The 22,595-nt window shown below is 43.7% G+C and overlaps 1 protein-coding gene across 2 annotated transcripts; it reads right to left on the bottom strand.

Annotated features, from left to right (window-relative positions):
* Positions 1–818: 818 nt before the first annotated feature.
* Positions 819–21,346, bottom strand: PEX11G (peroxisomal biogenesis factor 11 gamma). Of its 2 annotated transcripts, XM_020979859.2 has the most exons (6): positions 21,254–21,340; positions 20,103–20,197; positions 18,133–18,321; positions 11,077–11,255; positions 9,832–9,894; positions 819–2,217 (listed from the first exon to the last, which is right to left on the bottom strand). In XM_020979859.2, the coding sequence occupies exons 3-6, from the start codon at positions 18,169–18,171 to the stop codon at positions 1,986–1,988; spliced, it is 513 nt and encodes a 170-aa protein (XP_020835518.1). In that variant the 5' UTR covers positions 18,172–18,321; positions 20,103–20,197; positions 21,254–21,340; the 3' UTR covers positions 819–1,985. The 2 variants fall into 2 exon arrangements, with proteins under 2 accessions (XP_020835518.1, XP_020835514.1); XM_020979855.2 differs by lacking the exon at positions 20,103–20,197 and having other exon boundaries at positions 21,254–21,346.
* Between the last annotated feature and the right edge of the window lie 1,249 nt (positions 21,347–22,595).

Below are 22,595 nucleotides of genomic sequence, written 5' to 3'. Positions count from 1 at the left end.
GGAGGCCCTTCCTGGCGCCTCTTTCCTCCCCCCTCCCCAAATGACCTTCCATCTACCCTGTAGGTATATATTTTGTAATGTATACACTGTCTCCTCCATTAGAATATGAGCTTTTAAGGGGTAGGGACTGTTTTTTTGCCTTTCTTTGTATCTTCAGCACTTAGCACAGTGCCTGGCACATACTAGGTACTTAAGAAATGCTAATTAAATTGAGTTGACCCAGGAGGTTATGTAATGTAAGCATTATTGTCACCACTCAAGCAATGAAGACTGATGTTTACCCAAGGTGGCAGAGCCTGGACCCGGGGATCTCCTAGCTCCAAATTTGTTGCCCTTCATAGTACACATGCTTCCCTTTGCACCTACTTGTCTCTTGCCATCTCGTCCATTCTTCAGGGCCTGTCACAAACACAACGTGATGATGTCTTTGTTGATCCTTCGAGTCAGGGCTGTTCTAACCCTCACCTGACCTCGGATCACTCGGGATGCCTCTTGTGCATGTATCATACTCTCAGTGGAATTAGGTTTATTGTGTTTTATCTCCCCTGCAAGACTGTAAATGCCTTAAGGAGTTTACACTTTGTCTTATTTATCTTAAGATCCTGAGTCACAGAACTTTGCATATAGGAGATGATGTTTTCATTTTTGCTTTTGAATCCCCACGAGGGAAGCTCTTAAGAAATAATTATTGAACTGAACAGAATTAATGCGTGCTTGTTGAATAGATAAGATGTCCTATGGGTGACGGTCACTAGCCACATCTTTGTGTGTAAACAGCAGCATGTAACAGCAGACCACAGTGGGAGGCCAGGCAAAGCTTGATCTTCTATTTCCATTTTATTATTAGATACATATTAGATGATTCTTCTATATCAGAGCAAAGTTTCATTGGTCTGTCATTAGCACATAATATTTGAAAAACTTATTTTCAAAATCAAAATCTAGTTGATTTGCTTTCAGATGCCAAGGGTAATACTGCCTCACAGTAGTATGGTGTTTTAGATACCTCATTTGATCTTTGTTATATTTGTCGAAGAAAGTAGAGCAAATATTATTATAGGCTAGCATACAGGCCTGGAGAGGCTCAGTGAATGCACCGAGCCCTCACAGGAGCCCAAGGCCCCTGATTCCCAGGCCCAGGGTGCTTCCTGCTACATCTCAGAGCTTTTCAAATGTCAGCAAAAGATACATTTCCTGTTGTCTGACAAAAAAGTGAGAAGGAACTGAATTTCAGTCAGCCAAGCTAAAAGAAATCCCCCTTCCTAACCTATTATTTGAAGACAGATCTAAGGTAAGGCAAAAGCAGCCTATTAGATACTAACATTGGCTGATCCCTGAGAAGTCTGTGGTCTGCAGAACAGCCCAACCATTCACAAAGCTAAATCCCTATGAGGGCTTGCCAAGGTTTAAAACTTAAGCTGACCTGAGGAAAACTTTACTTGGTCCTCCCTCTGCAGGGCAAGCCCTGGACAGCTAGGAAGTCCTAGCCTTTGACTATAAATAGTGGCAATTCCACAATACCCCACCAACAAAAAAATCTGGCGCTCTGAGGTTTGAGGGAAAGAGAAGGCCAGAGACCTGGGGGTACCAGAACCTGCTCAGCCAGGTTCCCAACTTTCCCTCTCCAAGGATTATGAATAGCAAGGTTGTTTCCTTAGGTGGCAAAGCCGAACTATCCCTCTGAATCCACTGTGACACTGCTGGAGTTTTGCAAAACAAGAGGCCAAAAGATGTCTCTCTTCTGACCTATCGGAAATACCCCTCAGGCCCACACATCTCCCCTTGGTCTTCTTCCTTTAAATTAAACTTAAGCCCCGCCCTGTTCCTCCCCCTCCAGCAGTAGCAATTTTTGGATCTCTTTCTTAAATTTCCCAGTCATCTTATTATTCTGAGCAATTAAAAGCCCAGCCTTTATCCTAATAACCCCCTGCTTTGATCAAGAGTTTTCAGTCACATTCATGTGTTCCTCAAACCAGTCATCAATGTCAAGAGTCATCAGACTTTTCAGAGTGAGGCCCAGATGCTTGGTACACACTAATGAGAGAGGATACGGTACCCATGAGACCCACCAGCCAGGAAGGAAATCGTCCTGCCCAGAGGAATCCTGGAGGCAACCAGTGGATGGCATTGGCTAGATCAGCCAAATTGCTAAGAAGGGTTAAAATTTCTGACTTCACCTGAGTTTCAATCATTTTTGTTTCTCTTCTAAAAGATTTGCTGTGGAAGACAGAAAAAGAAAAGATGTTAAATGCTTATGTTTTTTACTCCAGAAGTCATATCTAAGATAGCACACTATGTGTGAACTGATCCACCCATTTTGGAGAACAATTGGGAACTATGCCCAAAGGGCTCTAAAAATGTGCATACCTTTTGACTCAGCAATAGCACTTCTAGGTCTGTATCCCAAAGAGATCATAAAAATGGGAAAAGGACCCACATGGACAAAAATATTTATAGTAGTTCTTTCTGTGGTGGCCAAGAATTGGAAATTGAGGGGATGCCCATCAATTGGGGAATGGCTGAGCAAGTTGTGGTATATGAATGTAATGGGGTACTATTGTGCTATAAGAAATGACGAGCAGGCAGACTTCAGAAAGGCTTGTATGGACTGATACTGAGTGAAGTAAGCAGAACCAGGAGAACATTTGTACAGTAACAGCAGCACTGTGCAATGACCAACTGTGATAGACTTAACTCTTCTCAGCAATGCAAGGATCTAAGACATCTCCAAAAGTCTCATGATGGAAAATGCTATCCACATCCAGAGAAAGAACTATGGAGTCTGAATGCAGATCGAAAACATACTATTGGCTCTTTTTTTTTCTTTTGTTTTGTTTCCTCTCCTCTTTCTTGTGGTTCATTCTATTGGTTCTAATTTTTCTTTACAACATGACTAATGTGAAAATATGTTTAATAGGAATATATAGAGAGAGCCTATATCAGATTGTACGCCATCTTGGGGAGGGAGGAGGAGAAGGAGGGGGAGAAAATTTAAAACTCAAAAGCTTACGGGAGCAGCTAGATGGCACAGTGGATAGAGCACCGGCCCTGAAGTCAGGAGAACCTGAGTTCAAATCCAGCCTCAGACCAAACATTTGTCATGTTACTAACTGTGTGACCCTGGGCAAGTCACTTAACCCCAACTGCCTACACACACACAAAAGGCAAAAAAAAAAGCTTATGGAAGTGAATGTTGAAAACCAAAAATAAATTAGTTAATTTTAAAAAAGATAGCACATTATATCATCACTGACATAGGAGACAGGGTCACAGAAACAGAATTTCCAAGTTGGGAAGGGCCTCCTCAGCAGCCATCTAATGCAAACCAGGCCCAAAAATGACACCCAAGCAGGATTTATCTAGCCTTTGTTCGAAAACCGCTGCCACCTCCAAAAGTTACCTAGTCTACCTCTGGTCTACTCTTATTGGTTAGGAAGCTTTTCCTGTCACTCAGCCTCAATTGGCAATTTGCAGCTTCTTCTCCAGAACCTGTCTTACGGGCCCAGGAAGAACAAACTTACACACACAAGAGTCTTTTAAGTAGGAAAAGTCAGTTACTGTCTTCCCCCTAAGCCTTCTCTTCTCCAGGCTCAAGGTCCCCAGTTCCTTGACCTGATCTTCACAAGGCCCTTGCTGATTCTGACTGCTCTCCTCATGTGGCCTGACCAAAGCAGACTACACAGGGGAGATAAGCCACTCTTAATTGTATCAATCTGGCCTATCCCCAAGGCCCAGGGGAGCTCTGCAGACCACTTGTATTAAGGGCTAGAGAAAGACGTAAACAAGTGTGAGGCAGCCACGCTTCTGTCCTGGTAAGGGATCCCACAGGGAGGCAGGGTGGTGAAGTAGCCAGGACCAAAGGTCATACTCCAAGGCAGAGCTGGGGGTGGGGAGGTAGGGAGACTCTTTGTTGGCAAAGCATCGCCTGGCTTCAAATGCCAACTTAGACACTTACTGTGTGATTCCATACAGCTCTACCTCTTAAAAGCTCAATTTACTCTTCTATCTCACAGGGCTATTGTGGTGGAAGCATTTGCAAACCTTAGGGTCCTAGAGATGTGAGCTCTTCTGTCTTTGGAGACATTATCATATCTTATATTTACATAAGACTTTTAACTCTTCCCAGTCCTTTCCCAACAGTTATCTCCTTCAGGTGCCATAATGCTATTGTGAAAAGGTTGAGACAGGTATTACTTTCTCTGTTTTACAGATAAGGAAACTGAGGCACAGACAAGTTAATGGATTTCCTCAAATTCACATGGCAGTTAGTGAGAGAGTCAGAATTAGAACCTGAGTCTTTTGGCATTCAACTCTTTCTCTAAGGTGATCCTGGACATTTTCTCATGAAAAAAAAATAAAATCTTGCTGTGGTGGTTTCCAGACTTCTCAACCCCACAAATGCCAAAGACAACTTAGAAGGTCAGTAGGAAAGGTCTGTCCAACCTTGGTGAGAGAGAAGCTTGGTCCAGCCCTGGTCCAGCGCAGCCCCAGGGTGCAGCTGCTTCCAGAGCTCTCAGCCCACAGACGGAGGGGGCTTCAAGCAGCTGATCAGAGGGGGATTGCAGGGACCTCTTTGTTGGTGCTGAGGCAGGATTCTCCTGCTTTGCCAGTGCTTGGACGTCGGTCTTAGTACTGGGTGGCAGTCCTGGGGCAAGGAGGAGAGCTGGTGTGGTGGAGCTGGTGGTGGTGGTGAAGAGAGAATCGTCCTCACAGTTCCAAGGCAGAGTGTTTGTGGTCACTTATAGACCACAGCATAGGCCAGGAAAGAAGTAAACACCTCGCCCTTGATCATACCACCTTGGAAGAACTGAAAATTTACAGGTTCCTAGAAGTATCTCTGGAAACAGCTGCACAAAACCCCTGAAGCTTGGGACAGTACATTCTCCACACTGGAAGCAGACCCCTACCTTAACAAAGAGTTTAAAACTCAAGTAATTGGCTGAGAACATGAGCAAACTGAGCAAAAAAGTCAGACCACAGAATCTTACTTTGGTAACAAAGAAGATCAAAACATACAACCAGAAGAAGACAACAAAGCCAAAGCTCATACATATAAAGCCTCCAAGAAAAATAAGAATTAGTCTCAGGCCGTGGAAGAGCTCAAAAAGGATTCTGAGAAGCAAGTAAGAAAAGTAGAGGAAAAACTGGGAAGAGAAATGAGAGGATGCAACAAAATCATGAATAATAAGTCAACAGCTTGCTAAAGGAGACCCCAAAAAATACTGAAGAAAATAACACCTTAAAAAACAGCCAAACCCAAATGGCAAAAGAGGTCCAAAATGCCAATGAGGGGAAGAATGGCTTAAAAAGCAGAATTGGCCAAATGGAAAAGGAAGTCCAAAAGTTCACTGAAGAAAATACTTCCTTAAAAATTAGAATGGAGGGGGCAGCTAGATGGCGCAGTGGATAGAGCTCCAGCCTTGGAATGAGGAGGACTTGAGTTCAAGTCCGACCTCAGACACTTGACACTTACTAGCTGTGTGACCCTGGGCAAGTTACTTAACCCCAACTGCCTCACCAAAAAAAAAAAATTAGAATGGAGCATTGGAAGCTAGTGACTTTGTGAGAAATCAAGATACTGTAAAACAAAACCAAAAGAATGAAAAAATAGAAGACAATGTGAAATATCTCACTGGAAAAACAACTGACCTGGAAAACAGATCCAGGAGAGATAATTTAAAAATTATTGGACTACCTGAAAGCTATGATAAAAAAAAGAGCCTAGACATCATCTTCCAAGAAATTATCAAGGAAAACTGCCCTGATATTCTAGAACCAGAAGGTAAAATAGAAATTGAAAGAATCCATCAATCACCTCCTGAAAGAGATCCCCAAAGGAAAATCCCCTATGAATATTAGCCAAATTCTAGAGTTCCCAGGTCAAGAAGAAAATATTGCAAGAAGCCAGAAAGAAACAATTCAAGTATTGTGGAAACATAATCAGGATAACATAATATTTAGCAGCTTCTACATTAAGGGACCAAAGGGCTTGGAATATGATATTCCTGAGGTCAAAGAAGATAGGATTACAGCCAAGAATCACCTACCCAGCAAAACTGAGTATAATCCTTCAGGGGAAAAAATGGGCATTCAGAGAAATAGAGGACTTTCAAGCATTCTTGATGAAAAGACCAGAGCTAAATAGAGAATCTGACTTTCAAATACAAGACTCAAGAGAAGCATGAAAAGGTAAACAGGAAAGAGAAATCATAAGGGACTTATTAAGGTGGAATTGTTTATATTCTTGCATGGAAAGATGACATTGGCAACTTATGAGACCTTTGTCAGTATTAGGGTAGTTGAAGGGGAAAAAAAAATATATATATATATATATATATATGTGTATATAGATAGAGAGAGGGCACAGAATGAGTTGAAGATGAAGGGGTGATATCTAAAAAATAAAATTAAGGGGTGAGAGAGGATTATACTGGGAAAAAGGAGAAAGGGAGAGGTAAAATTGGGTAAATTATCTCACATAAAACAGACAAGAGAAGGCTTTTACAATGGAGGGGAAAAAGGGGAAGGTGAGAGGGAATGAGTGAATCTTATTCTCATTGGATTTGGCTTAAGGAGGGAATAACATACACACTCAATTGAGTATGGAAATCTATCTTACCTACAGGAAAATTAGGGGGGAAGGGGATAAGAGAGGGGAGGATGATAGAAGGGAGGGCAGATGGGGGGGTAATCAGAAGCAAACACTTCTGAGGAGGGACAGGATCAAAAGAAAGAATAGAATAAATGGGGGGGGCTGGGATAGGATGAAGGGAAACAGTTTTTTACAACATGACTACTATGGAAGTGTTTCACATGTGTAACCTATATTGAGTTGCTTGCCATCTCAATGAGGGTAGGTGAGGAGAGAGGAAGGGAGAGAATTTGGAACCCAAAGCTTTAAAAACAAATGTTAAAAATTGTTTTTACATGCAGCTGGGAAATAAGATATACAGGCAATGAGGTATAGAAATCTACCCTGCCCTACAGGAAAATAGAAGGGGAAGGGGATGGGGGGGGTGGAGATAGAAGGGAGGGCAGATTAGGGAAAGGGGTATTCTGAATGCATGCCATCTTGGGGTGGGGAAAGGGGGGAGATGGGGAGAAAATTTGGAACTCAAAATCTTGTGGAAATCAATGTTAAAAGCTAAAATTAAATTAATTAATTAATTAAAAAATCTTGGGGCAACTAGGTGGAGCAGTGGAGGACCTGAGTTCAATCCAGCCTCAGACACATAACATTCACTAGCTCTGTGACTCTGGGAAAGTCACTTAACCCCAACTGACTCACCCAAAAAAAAAAGAAAAGAAAAGAAAACCTTTCCACTGACCAACTTGAGAGATGGCACTGGTAATTGTAGAAAGAGCCCTAGGGGGCAGCCAGGTGGCTCAGTGGATACAGCACTGGCCCTGGAGTCAGGAGGACCTAAGTTCAAATCTGGTCTCAGACCAGATACTTGATACTTACTAGCTGTGTGACCCTAGGTAGGTCACTTAACCCCAACTGCCTCGCCAAAAAAAAAAAAAATTAAGAGCCCTAAGCTTGGAGTCAGAAGAACTTGTCAAGGTCTGACACTAGTAGTATTAGTGACTATTATTCAGGAGAATAATATTTATGTTACCAACCTCATAAGGTTATTATGAGGCAATTCTTTTGTAAACCCTTAAAACACTATGTAAATGAATTTCAAGTATAATTCTGGCATAATCAAGTACTTGGAGTTAGAAAGACTTGGGTTCAAATCCATACTGGACACTGACTAGCTGTGAGACTATGGGCAAGTCACATGACTTCTCAGGTTCTAAGGCAATTCTCTGAGGCTTGTTCAACAAGCAAGTTGATTCATTCAACCAGCATTTATTAAGCACCTACTATGGACTAGGCATTATCCTGGCCCTGACCTTAAGAACTAACTGACTTCCATTCTAGGGGGCAGGGAACAAGGAACAGCATGCTTATAGCCAAGAGGTACAAAGTCATTTCAGGAGGGGCCAGGAGAGGGTTTCTGTAGGAGACAGTCCTTGAGCTGAGCTTTATAAGAAATTAGAGATTCTATAAGACAAAGGTTAAGAGGGTGTGAATTCCAGGTCGAGAGGAGAGCCTGGGCAAAGACATGGAGATGGGAAATGGAATCTCAAGTACAAGGAAGAGCAAAAAGTCAGTGTGACCAGTACCTAAATGTGTAAATGAGAGTAGTATGCAAAGAACTTGTCAGGGCAGACTTGAGTTAGATGATGAAGGGCCTCAAAAGATAAAGCAAAATTTCTATTTTCTTCTAGAGGCCAGAGGGAGCCCCTGGGACTTCCTGAACAGAAGAGTGACCTGGTCAGACCTGGACATCTGTATGGAGGATGGCTTGAATAGGTGACAGCCAGGGGCAGGAGACAAATTAGGAGGCTATTTCAATAGTGCCTGTAAGAGGTAATGAGGCCCTGAACGAGGACAAAGGGCCCATGAGCACAAGGAAGGGGCTTTATCTAGCAAGTTACTCATGGATTGAAGTTGGCTTCAGAGGAGACAGTTCCCACACAGATGAAATCACAGATCACTGATACATAAATGAGTTAGTTACTTCATCATTATAGTCATTATTTCTTCTGCTACTCAATTCAACAAGTATTTATAATAATACTAACATCTCTATAGCACTTTAAGGCTTACAAAGCACTTTCCTCACAACAGCCCTGCAAGTACCTCAACCCCATTTTAGAGATGAAGAAACTGACACTTGGCAGAATCAGGTGCCCCACTGTGGGCCACACAGACGATAAGTGCTAAGAAAGCCAAGGCTCCAAGTCCAGAACTTTGTGCATGATCACACACTGGGCTGTGGGGTGCCAGGCCCTGCCTTGGTGCTAGAAGGCTGAGCTTTGTCCCTGTAGGCCTAAGTGCAACCAAGCTGTGTTTTCAGTTGGAGTGTTAGGACGATGACATGGGCTTCCATAAAGCTCTCAAATACTGGCTCTATGGCTTTGGAGGGGAAGACAGGGGCAGGATGCAGAAAGACAGAGCAGCTCAGGGGCTCTGAGCAAGTCCTTTCCCTTCTTTGAGCCTCAGTTTCCCCCTCTGACAGCCTCAATTTTCCCTTCTGCAGACGGAAGAGATTGGTTTAGATCAGGTTTTCTTAGCCTGGGGTCCATGAACTTTTTTTAAGGAATATTTTGATAACTATATTTCAGCATAATTGGTTTCCTTTGTAATTCTATGTATTTTATTTTGTGCATTTAAAAACCTGATTCTGAGAAGGTCTCCATATCCTTTATCAGACTGACTGCCTCGGGAGTCAAGGATACAGAAAAGGTTAAGAGCCCCTGTCCTTAGGGAGTCTCAAAAACCCCTTACAGACTGACTTTGCATGTTCTCTGTCATGATAATAATCATGACCCCATGGGCCATAGTCTTAAGAAATAATTCAGGCAGGGGTATGCTGCAGCCAGCTCAAACCAGCTCTTCAGCTGGTGAGCAGAAATTGGCAAATGCTACAACCAGGTCCTGATTTTTTTGTTGGTCTACATTTAAATGATGGAGAAAATATTAATAATGAATATTAAACTTAAAAGTATGTCATGGATGTCCCCCTCCCGCCCCCAAATCTGGTTGTTAAACATTTAACAGAATATGACTGCATTCAGGAATTAATATTCCTTCTCATTATGAAGTGATGACAATAGGAAAAGCAATTCTATCAACTTCTTCAGATAACTAGACTGATCTGCTCATGATTCTGTCCCTCTTGTGGTGCTTCCTACTTGAAATGAAAATTAGTTGATGTAATTGAACCATGATCTAATTTTCCTAGGAGAGAAAGAATATGAAAGGGGATGAAATCATACCTAGCAGATCTTCTTTCAGGATTTCTCAATTTCCTTCTCAGATTCAGTATAATCTTCAGTGATCTACAAAAACCAGAAAAAAATATCAGGAAAAACATTCATGGTGGGTGGCTGGCTGCCATGTCTATCTCTCAAAGAAGTAGAGAAGTAGATCTCAGGACCTCAGAGGGCAGAGGTCATCTGACCCAACCCCTCATTTTAGAGGGGCCCAGAAAACAGAAGTGACTTGCCTCAGGTCACACAGGTCTCAAGGAGCAGAGGTGGGATTTAAACCCTGATCCTCCTTTTCCAAAAGATAATAATCTCTGAAGACTGTAGGCAGAGCCTGAAACAAAAAGCATCCATCTGCACATCTTACCAAGCAGAATACTTTTGATTTCCACATTTGCTTTGCTGCTGAAGGCAGAAGCTGTTCCTGAGAAACTCTTCTGATCTTCTTTATGAAGTGATTTTTTTGGTCCTTTTACTATAATGGCCTTCTGGGAGGGCCAAGGAGACTGTGCTCCCAACAAACAAGGTAACTCACTAAAAATACTCCAAGATTAAAACAAAGACTTTTACTTTTAAATAAGGCTTTATAAAGTCCTTTCCAAATGATTAATTATCCAAACAAGGTGATTACTAGAAGTCTAGAAAGGGGAAACGTTTTTTCTCCCACTAGTATTCTGCAGCAAACAATTTTAAAATGCATTTAGCGCCTCTGCTAGCATAAAGAGATTTACAAGGAAAATGCTACTTTGAAGTCTTTTGGATGAATTCAACTTACAAGTAAACACCTGATAGTCTTATGTAGGCATTTTTGCTAAGAATATAGCAGGACACAAGAGATTTTTCTGCAGGAGCTTGTCTCCCTTAGAAACAACCAGAGCAGCCAGCTCCTCTGGAATTATTTCTCCTTCCTGAGGTCAGAGAGGGAAAGGTCTGATTTCATCATGAATAGAGAGAAGAAGGCCAAGGACGTACAAACTCCCTAAGGAGCAGGCCGAGAAGAGAGGCTGCAGCTAAAGCCCTGCTCAGATGACGGTGCCTGTCTCCAGGCACCTGGACATCCTTGACCAATAGAAAGAGGGTTTCCTAATTCACATGGCTCATGTGTCACCAGCAGCCTCATCCACTGGGGCTGTCAGCTCAAGTGTTCCTTTGTTTGGTGGAACCATTAGAGAAATCTCTGAACTAAAGTCACATGTTTCCTCCTGGAGATTAACTCAAATTGGAGCAGGCAAATAATCCAATCTTTTCACTCACCGTCCAATTCCTAGGAGAAGTGAAAGGCCCCAGAGGGCCGTACTTAGTATCCACCACCTGGTAGAGTTGACGTGAATAATCTTAGCATCGGCGGCCCAGGCAATGTGCTCACAGGGGTAATAGAGCTGATCAGCCAGGTTACTGATGACAGACAGACAGCGGATGATAGCATCTTCCTCCTGCAGAGAGACACAGAGGGAGGGAGGGAGAAGAGGGGGTGGGGAAGGGAAGAGAGGAGAGGAGGGCAGTGGAGGGGAGGGGAGGGGAGGGCAGTAGAGGGGAGGGGAGGCCAGTGGTCAAGAGTATGTTTCCAGCCTCCCTGGCACACTCTGCAGTTAAGTCAGCCACTTCACTAGGCAGTGCTTCTTTCCTTCCCTGCCAGCTCTCCAGGCCAAACAGCTCAGGCAAAAAGCCTAAAGCACCCTGAGTCTTTCTGACAGTAGAAACAATGCTTCCTTATGAAGACAACAGCTGGCTTTTACCATGTCCTGCAGCTGCAGCTAATTCTCCCTCAGGAATCGTTTCTGCACAAACCCTGTGTTTCGGAGCAGCGGTGCTGTTGAGTGGGTCCACTTAGCCCTCCTCCCTCTCTGTCTCCTCATACTGAAAAGGCCCTGCTGAGCCCAGCTCACAGGCTGAAGCAGAAGCACTGTCCATGCCAGCGGTGCAGTCTGGCATCCGAGGCCCCACCCTAGCTTGTGGCCTTTACCAGCCCTCTGCTCTAGCCAGGCTGCTTACACTCCTGGTCTTAACAGACCACCTCAGAGTGGCCTGAATGAGGGTGGCAGCCCTGGGAAATGGAAGGATGGCATGGACACAAGAAACATTGTGGAAATAAAATGGACAGGACTCAGCAACTGTTAGATGGGAGAAAGGACAGGATGTACTTTGCTGCATCAAATGACTTCTCTTCACCCCTCTGAACCCTGGGCATGTGTCAAAGCTCTGCTCACGCCCCCCTCCTTCTGGAGCCTTTCCACCACTACCTCAGGCCACAGAGATCACTTCCTCATCTGAAATCATGGAGTACTTGTGGGCTTTTCAGCCTGAGCTGCCTTCTGTGGTCAGAGCATGGGAGCACCCCTAGGTCGGGAAATGTCATCCTTCTAACATAGGAGGTTGGTGAGTGGCAGGAGAAACCACCCCCCACTCCCAACCCACTGGGCTAAGAAATGGTGTAGGATTGGGCTGTTGTAAAACATTTACCTATTGTAACTAAAGACATACTAGGTTGTGGTCTCCTTTACTGTGCTGTAATATGTGGCAATATTGGGTCTTGGTTTTCTTTTGTGGGGGGAGGTGGGGGCACCTAACAAACTATGATCTATTTAGAAGACCAGTCTCCAAAATGAAACTGGCAAGACATCTCCTCAGATCTCCTTGGGAAAGAATGTCTGGAATGTACCGGGTGGGAAAGAAAGCTGTCTTCTATTCAACTGTGTTGTGACTTGTCCCAGGGAATGGTGCCTTAGCAAGGCGGTGAGATCTGCATGGAGTCTGTAAAAGGGAGGCCAAAGAGGAATCAGGCATGTCACTGCACCTCTGGCCCTATCAAGAGAAAAGTGAATTCAGAATCTCAGTGGCCAGGATCAGTTATTTGGGAAGAGATTCTCCTAGAAAAGTAGAGGGCTCAAAGAGCCCCGAGCCCCGAGAACACGTAAGGCCTCTGCTCTGATCCCATACACATTAAGCACCTTCTGATTTTGTAACTGGATTTCCAGGATGGCCTTACCTACCAGTAGGAAAGGTACTAAGCAGAGAGCTGTGACCAATTGTCTTGTGAGGCATAGCTCTCATGAAGTCATCACTGCTGCCCAAGGGATCAAAGACTCAGAGCTAGAAGGGACTAAAGAGGTTAACTAGTCTATAACAACTGGGAAATTCTCGACTTGCCTTAATGAAAACATCATTCTTCAAATGAGAGAGTAGGGGATGGGAACATCTGCGATGGGAGCCTGCTTCTAGCCACAGAAGACCTGGCCATGTCACTTCTGTGCTGAAAAATCCTGTGACTTCCTTCTCTTTCCCAACTAAAGTTCAAAGCCCTTAACTGTCATTCAAGATCTTCCACACTTTGGCACAATTCTACATTTCCTGATTTCTCCTACTGTTACCCTCCATACAAAACTGCACTATTAGGGGCAGCAAGGTGGTGCAGTAGATAGAGCACCACACTTGACACTTACTAGCTGTGTGACCTTGGGCAAGTCACTTAACCCCAATTTCCTAAAAGCCAAAAAAAAAAAACACCAAAAACCCAAAAAACAACTGCACTATTCCCTGGCCTCTACTTGTACCCTGTTCATTCCCACCTATGTACCTTTGGTTCACGCTATTCCCTCTGCCTAGAGCAAGGGGTCCTAAACTTTTTTTGTTTTATGTACCCTTTTGGCAGCCTGGTAAAGTCCGTGGACCTCTTCTCAAATAACGTTCTTAAATGTATTAAAAATTCACAAGATTACAAAGGAACCAATTACACTGAAGAAACAGTTAAAATCTTTTTTTTTTTTTAAAAAGTTCATAAAACTCTTGGCCTAAAGGGAGTTCTCTCCCCATTTTTACCTGTTGGACTCTTACCCACTCTCAAAAAACCAACTCAAAAGCCATCTACTCCATGAAGCCTTAGCACTTTACTTGTTTCTAATACATACATAATGTAATGTTGTTTAAAAGTTATATATGTTTGCATCTTTATTTTTCTACTAGACTAAAATCTAAGCATCTAGCACAGTGCCCTGTAAACAGATGCTAATTAAATATTTGTTGAACTGAATGACTTCAATTAATAAAGGTTTCGTGATTAATCAGTCTCTCTCTAGTTTCATCAGTGTGAATCAGTTCCCTAGAGAGGGATATCAAATGAGATCTTCTCATTCTTACAACAAAAAAAAGTTCTTCTCACCTTTCCACCCCCTCTAACAATGCTTCTGTATCTCCCTTCCCTTTCACCACTAAACTCCTAGAAAAAGGAACCTACACCCCTTGCTGCCTCCACTTCCTCATCATTCTTTCCTAGCTAAACCACTTCCAATCTGGCCGACCGAAACTGCTCAAAAGTCACCACAATCTCTTGCTCTTTTTAAAACCTTGTTCTTACTGCTATCTTTTGTTTTTACATCGCATTCATTGCCACCTCCTACCCAGTGAGCCATCCTTTGTAATAAAGATTTTAAAGGAAAGAAAACCACATGAGCAAAGCTAACCCACCAGCCTGGCTTGACTGTGAGAGCAATATCCCACGCCTGTAGCCCATTTTCCCAACTCTTCTCCAGGAGCCAGGCTTTGTCACTGTAACTATAGCGCTTACTTTCTTTTCCTTCTCCTTCCCTTTAGATTACTATGTGTTTCTTTGTTATCACTTTCCTCTGTATCACTACCTATGTCTTCCCAAGCTTCTTTGAATTCTCCATATTTATCATTTCTTATGGCCCAGTAATACTCCTTTACGTGATTAATGGACTCCACAATCAATTTAGCAATCCCTCCATCAATGGGCATCGATGGTTTCTAGTTTTTTGTTATTGTTTTTTTTTAATCAATCATATGATTTCATTGGTAGGAAATGGAGAAGCACTCCCTCTACCAAGGTAGATCCCTTCCTACCCAGGGTTAGGGTCAGTCTTAGGGCAGGGTTTCGGAATCCTTTTTGTGGTTTGGACCCCTCTGGCAGTCTGGTGAAGCCTATGGATGGACCCTTTCTCAAAATCATGTTTTTAAAAAAACACATAGGATGACAAGGGAAACAATTCTATTGAAATTCATTTATCAAAATATTAACAAGTTCATGGACTGCAGATTAAGAGCTGATCTTAGTGAACTGCCTGGGGCTCTAGGAGGTAAGATGACTTGTCCAGTGACAAAGCCCGTGTGTTAGGGATGAACGGGGAACCCAGGTCTGGCTTAAAGTCAGCTACAGCCTAATGGCCACATCCACTACACCCCCCCTGCCTCTCAGCTTTCCACTTCTCTGCTACCTCAGAAGTGCTGCTACAAATATTTTGGTCTATGTGAGACCTTTCTTTCTGTCTTTGACACCCTTGGGATGACCAAGAGCAACGGACCTGTGGGTCAAGGGAAACAGACATTTTAGTTACCTTTTTCACCTAATTCTCAACGCTCTCCATCCCCAGTGACATCCCCAGTAAACCTCAGAGCCTTTTTTCTATCATCCTCTGCCCAGATGGAGCATCCCACATTCCCACATCCCATCATCCTGGATACACTATTCTTTTCAGTCAATTCAAAGGATCATAGGTTTGGAAGGAGAAGGCACCTCAGAGGCCATGTGGTCCCACACCTCATTCAGCTGATAAGGAACTGAGGCTTAGAGAAAGGCAGTAACTTGTCTTTGACCACACAGACAGTAAGTGGTAAGCTCTCTGATGCCAGGTCACTTTCCCCTGGTTCTCTTCCTCCTGTCTGCCTGCTCCTTCACACATCATCCTTTTTTCTCTGGTATCCTCCAGTGCTTTATCATAGGCCCTCTTTTCTTCTTTCTCTTTCCTCTAAGCCATTGATTTCATTCATTCCCATAGACTCAATTATTAACCCTTAGCAAATGATTCCCAAATCTACATAGACAGCCCAGTTTTGCCTCTGAATTCAGTCCTATACCTCCAACTGTACTGGTAGACATCTCTACCTGAGTGTACTCATAGCCTCTCCAACTTCACTTGTCCAAACTGAACTCATCATCTTCTCCCCTGTACCTAACCCTTTACCCACCTTCCCTATTTCTATTGTTGACATCACCATCCTCTTTGTTACCTGTGCTCAAAACCTGAACTCTATGACTCTTCCTTTGCCTTCACTCCCCAAATCTAATCTGTTGCTAAGTTCTGTTGATTCTAACACCACCATTTCTCCTATCTGCCAATCAACTAGCATTTATTCAGCACCTCCTATGTGCAGACAATGCCACCTTTTCTCCATCTATACTGTACTTTCACCATCCTAAACCAGGCCTTGTTTCATTTCTTGCTTGTGATGCTTAACCAGCTTATAACTGACTTTCTTGTCTCCAATTCATCCTTCACACAGACATCAAAATAACCCTCCTAAGGTCTGACCTTCTCACTTCTCTGCCAGAAAACAACTTGGTGGTTCCCTGTGGCACGTGGCTAAGACACAGCCTCACACAGCCCCATTAGCCTAGCGTTTACCATCCCTCCTGCTTCTCTTTCTGTCTTCCACACTAAACCACACACACCTGCCTCGACAAGCTCCTGAGCTTGCTGTGCCAGTGGAGTCAGACAAGCCATCCCTGGGGCCCACGATGCCCTCGATCTTCACCACTTCCTTTCAGTGTCTGCCTTTTTTTCAAGACTTAGCTCAATTGCCAACTCTTTAGTGAAGCCCTCCTCCAGTTTTTCTGGAGTAGTTTGCTTGAAGCTCTCCTCTGTCCTCTCCATGCACTCCCTGCATTCACTCATATGGAGACTGTGTCACTTGCTATCTTTGCATTTCTGAAACTTTGCATACAGGGACAGGGCTAAGGGCTGATGTGGTTATAGGGAGCTCCTTGATGAAAAAAATCCCTCCACCAATACAGGTTGGCACCTGCACCTCTCTGCAGTTTATAGGCTTAGAAAATTGACTAGAGCACTAAGTTAAGTGACTTGCCTGAAGTCATAAGGCCAGTAAGAGTCAGTGATAGGATTTGAACTCAGGTCTTCCTGACTTGGAGGCCAGCTCTGTCTACTAGGCCACACTACTTTGCGTATACCAAGAGTTTAATAAATGTTTGTTAAATTGAATTCCTGAGCCTGAAGAGGGCACCAAATGTTATTTGACCTCACCAGGACACAGCCTCTAAAAAAGGACCTGTCAGATACATCTATTGACTGTCTTTTTATAGCTCTTTCGATTCTGATCAGGAAAATACTTGCCTCCTAAAATACCTTGTAATGCAAATGTGTGGCCTCATAACTACAGGTAATTCCTTATGGAGCTACTCTACAGAGCTACTGCTGCTAGGACTAACTGTAACTACGGAAGACAGGACGAAGCTGGGATTGAAGGAATGAGTCATGTTTTAGGAAGTACACTGAGGAAAAATGCCAAACACAGAATAACTAGAATGACCAGTCTTGGTTCTAGACAAAGGTAGGAGTGTGGGCATGGAATGCTGCACACAGAGGTGGTCTCTGAGTTGATTAGCCCTGGCCAACTATTTTTTTATTGTTACATAAGAGGGCTAACAGGGTCGGGTGGGAGGCTATATCCAAAAACATCTATGATATAAAAACAAATATGCCAATAAAACTTTTTTTTACAAGAAGTTGCACTTATGGAAAAGCATTTTAGGTGAGACACTACCAAGTTGGAACAAGTCCATGGGAGGATGACCACAATGGCAAACAGACTTAAAACCATGCCATGGAAGAATGTGAGAAAGCATAAGATTATGAAACCCAAGTTGGCCCCTTAGAAGTCATCTTAGTTATATTTTTCTGAGATATCCAATGGAATGTGAGCTTATATGTCTAACGTGACTGTGAGTTCAGCCAGGGAAGGGTCTGTATCTTACAGTTTTCTGTACCCCCTACCCTCAGTCAACATAGGGCTCACCATTATCACCAGGTAACAAAGGCTTTAGAGCTGGAAGGGCCTTCAAAGGCCATTTAGTCCAACCCCTTCATTTTACAGATGAGAAAACTGAGGTTCAGTGAGCTGATGTCACTCGCCCAAAGTCATGCTGGAAATGGCGCAGGTGGGCTTCAGTGCTGGACCCTTTGACTCCTCATTTTTTTCCACCACCACGACAGGTTAAATCCTAGGATTTAAAGCTGGAAGTGATCTCAAACACCATAGTCTTTCATGGTAAATCATTTATCTCCAACAAGATACCTCCAGGGCCCACGGGGAAATTAATTTGTCATAGTCCACTCATTCCGTGATCCTTACATTTACTCTTCTCCCAAAGGAGGAAGCAATATTACGAGCTCTTGTAAAAACCAAGAGTGGTGTCAAGCAGCCTCTTTTAATGATAAGAGTCTTCTGATTAGGCCCAATCTAAAACATCATGTTTCTACACAATAGTTCTGATGTGGTTACCTTAGCACCCAGGCCATACTGCTTGCTGTATGCAAACATAGCCAGGTCATCAAACAACCGCAAGACGGTCCTGCAGTGGCTGAGCTGTGCAGATATCACCAGAAGCCTCTTCCCTACTTCAGATTTGACAGAAGACTGCTCAGCCAGGAGCCCACCAATCAACTGACAGCCATAACTCAAAGTCCTAATCTGTAGCAAAGCAGAGGCAGCAAGCATGAGAAAGTGGGGCACTGATTTATGATTGCATCAATTTATCTGTCGTAACCAGCTATCACTTTTAATTACTATCTTGGTTTTCAGCTACATGATATGTGTTGGTCTTCTGTCCCCAACCAGACAACAAAGATTATTTCTTATACAGTACTTCATTTCTATCCACCAGAGTGGCTAGCATAGTGCCGGGCACATCATATTTGCTAAATAGACAGTATTACAATAAAATGTTGAAAATTTATTTTTCAAATATGATCATTCATACTATCGTGATAAAACCCCCTAGCTGGTATTAGTAATGGGTGACAAGACTGAACTAATGAATTTTGAGTTTAAAAAGTAGAAATTTAAAATGGTGGAACTGTAATCTGAGGTTAAAGCAACATAGGTCAATGCTCATGTGTTACTGGAAAGTGGAAAATGGGACTCAGGTGGCCTGGGAAGCACTGGAGATATGAATTTGAAACCAACCCCCAGGAGAAAGAACTACTTCAGTGTCACTTGATAAGTGTGAACCAGAGGATATCTGTATGCTCACCTATCTGGAACATAGGTAGGATAAAAAGGAAGTAGAGAAACAAAAAAAAAAGCACCTAGCCGCAATATGTATAGCATACCACCCTCAAAAATGGCCAGGAAATAGATGGTGAACATTTTGGAGCCTTCTCAGGCTACCACAGTAATAGTCTAACATTCTCTTGGCAAGTAAATATATCAGACACTCAAGCTCATGACACAATTCTCCAAAATGATTTGTACTTTACTGAAAGATAGAGTCTTGTCACCTCTGCCTATAGTATCAGGGACTCTTTACTCTCCCTCACTGCTACAAAATTACAGAAAATTGGGAAAAGCCTAGGGCGAAGGCCTTTTCTAAAGCTTTAAGTTAACAGTAAATATTTCATGATAAATGGTACAAATGTAGGCAGCACTTTATGGAAGACAGAGCTGGGGCTAGGGAGCCAGGAGACATGAACTCTAATCAACCTTCTCCTAAAGAGAAAGCTACCAGTTTTTAAATTCAAAAACACCATTTTGTAACCATTAAATTCAGGACAAGTAACATTGATCTTTTAGAGAAAAAATATTTTTAGTTTAGATCATGACCTGGTCACCCACTAGACGGTGAGTTCCATGAAAGCAGCGGCCTTATTTTTTGTGTTCTGTGGAGTACAGGCTCTGCATACAGCAGCAATAGGGACAGGGAACTGACTGGATTTGTGATCTCATAGGTATGGGAAACTCCTACATGAGGAAACTCTTACCAATGCAGGTCTGCATTGCCTCTGCAGCTTAAAAGTTTTAAAAGAATTATCTAGTGAAGTGAAAAATTAGGCGGTTTGCCTAAAGTCACAAAGTATGTCAGAGAGGTGCAGAACCAGAAAGGCCTGGGTTCAAGTCTCATATGCAGCAGATATATAACGGCCCCTCATCAGCATAACCCCTGTAGCTTTCATTTGATTACAGAGATTCGTAGAGCCAAAAGAAAATTTAAATTTGTCTAGTCATAGGATTATAGATTTAAAGCTCAAAAGGATGTTAGAAATAATCTCTTCTTATCTATTCATTTTATAGATGAGGATACTGAGGCCCAGAGAAGTCATTAACCCAAGGTCACTGAAAGTGGCAGAGCTAGAATTCGAATGACAATGCAGTTCAGTGCAGTGGAAAGCTGGCTGGAATTGGATCCAAAAGTCCTAGATTCAACCCCCTGTATTCCCCACTTAAAATATCATTGTAAGTTTGAGGTCACTTACTTCTCTGGGTCTTGCCTACTTCATCTACAAAATGAGGACGTTGGACCAAACAGCCTCCAAGATGCCTTCCAATTCTAAGCTTGTAATCACTGAACCTAGAATTGGAAGAGACTAGAGATCATCTCATCGAGCTGCCCTTATCCTTTTCTGTGTCACCGGATCCCTATGACAGTCCGTTGAAGAATAATGTTTTTCAATGAATTTTTAAAACTATGCAATTGCAAAAGAAACTAATTAAGTTGAATTAGTTATTGAAATATTTAAAAGAAAAACTAAGTTCATGGACCCCAGAATTAAAAACCCATTATCTGGTCCAACACCATTTTACAGGTGAGGAAAATGAGGCCCAGAGAAACTAGGGACTTTGGGGACAGCTGGATGGTGAAGTAGATAGAGCTCTGGTCTTGAAAGCAAAAGGACCTGAGTTCAAATCCACCCTCAGACACTTGATACTTACTAGCTGTGTGACCCTAGGGCGAGTCACTTAACCCTGACTGCCTCACCAAAAAAAAAAAAAAAAAGTAGGGACTTTGGTCAGGGTCACAGGGTGGGTGCATCAGATCTAGGGTTCTAACTGGAGTTCCCTAAGGGCAGGGATTGTCTTTTGCTTTTCTTTATATCCCAGCACTTTGAACAATGCAGGCACACAGCTGGAGCTTAATAAATGTTTCTTGACTTGAGATTTGTTTACCAAGGTCCTCTAGCCCCAAATCCAGGGCTCCAGGAATCCTGGTCCTGGGAGGGCTCTTCACATTTTAACTGTCTGACCACTCAAGGAAGAGATGGGGAAACTGAGGCCCCAAGAGCAGTGCTGCTTTAGCGAGGTCCTGCCCCAGAGCTCGGGAGTGGCAGGGATGGGGGTCCGAGCCCACATCTTCTCTGTTCCCAGAGGCCTTAGGGGCAGAAACGCGGGGAGGCCCCCACGCCTTCCAAAGAGGGGCTTCGCTGCTTCGGACCCTGGCTGCTCGGACCGGGCCTGCAGGGCCACACCGCCCACGGAACCCGGGGCCCACAGCAAGGGCCAGGCCGGAGCCCTCAGTCGGGCCGGGCTGACCCTCGGGAACGAGGAGGAGGAGGGCACAGCGAGAAGCTCGCCGCCACGCCACCCTCCCCCGCCTCCGAGGTCCGCTCCCAGCCCGCCCGGGCCTCACCAAGCGGTCCCGGCCTCTATAGGACTCCAACGAAGACACCAGGCCGCTCAGCGCCGCCATGGCAACACTTCCGGGCAGGAAGTGGTGACGTCAGCACGCTGCGCGAGGGCGGGCCCTCGGAGAGGGAACGCTAGTGCGGAGAGGCGGGCCTTGCGGGCCATTCATAAGTCCCCGCCCCGTGTAGCTTTCTGGCCAGCACTAACCTGGGCCCCTCTTTCCTAACCTCTTAAACTTCCATCATCCTAGATTTAAAGACTGGGGGGATGGGGCGGGGAAGAAAGGACTTTAGAGTTCGTCTAGGCCAGCTTCACCAGCTTCCTCATTTTACAGATGAGGAAAATGAGGCCCAGAAAGTGCCTTGCTCCAGGACCTCATCTGTAAAATGGGAATAATAACAGCACCTGCCTCCCAGGGTTTAAAACAAGATAATAAGAGCTATGCAAATGCTAGCTGTTATTAGTATCATTCTTCCACATGACAGTGCCTCACTTTTAATTCAATTTGATTCACTTCAACAAATATTTACTAAGGAATATCATATGTACTAACAAATATTTACTACGTATTTACTGTTGCAAGGCATTGTGTTGGACAGCTGGGACACAAAACAGCCCGTGCCTTCAAGGAGCTTCTCCTGGGGGACCACAATGAGTACCTAGATTACGTCAATACAAATTTCAAGAGGCAGCCAGTATTAATAACTGAGAACATTAGGAAATGCTTTGGGTAGGAGGGATATTAATTAAGAGGCAGAGAGAAGAAGAGAGAAAACATTCCAGACATGAGTGCAAATGTCAGCCTTTGGTGGGATGCAGTGACAGGAGACTGAACAGATGGTAACCTTGTTTGGCTGAAACTGAGAGAGTAATTAGAGAAGTAACATGAAATAAGGCTGGAAACTCAAGGGAGGGGCCTGTGGCTTGTTAGCAGCAGGGCCTCTTCAGATAGTTTCCTGCTCTGCAAAGCAAGCAGTGGCTGGGGTTCGTTGGGGCAGGCAGAGGACCTTCCTTCCTTCCATGTGCTGGCTGGGCCCTGGAGTGTCAAGACAGCTGAAATTTACAAATCCATGTTAAGGTTACAAAGCACTTTACATACATTATTATTTCACTGTAGATTTCCAGCCCCATTACCAAGTCAGAACTACAGGCATTATTAGCATTTTATGGATCAGAGACTGGAAATCTGGAAGGGACCTTAGAAGTCACATCTTGTCCAAACCCTTTTGTTTGACAGCTGCAGAAACTTTCTGAGGCCCAATCTGAGGCCCAAACAAAGGGAAGTGATTTGGTCAAAGTCGTATGAGTCCTACAGCACGATGGTTCGTGGAGAGAAAGCTAGGCCT

The sequence above is a fragment of the Phascolarctos cinereus genome, unplaced genomic scaffold (genome assembly GCF_003287225.1).
Source record: "Phascolarctos cinereus isolate Bilbo 61053 unplaced genomic scaffold, phaCin_HiC Scaffold_4;HRSCAF=312, whole genome shotgun sequence".
In the NCBI taxonomy this organism is placed as follows: domain Eukaryota; kingdom Metazoa; phylum Chordata; class Mammalia; order Diprotodontia; family Phascolarctidae; genus Phascolarctos; species Phascolarctos cinereus.
Note: the sequence above shows the minus strand (reverse complement) of the source record. Positions and strands in the feature narration are given on the sequence as shown.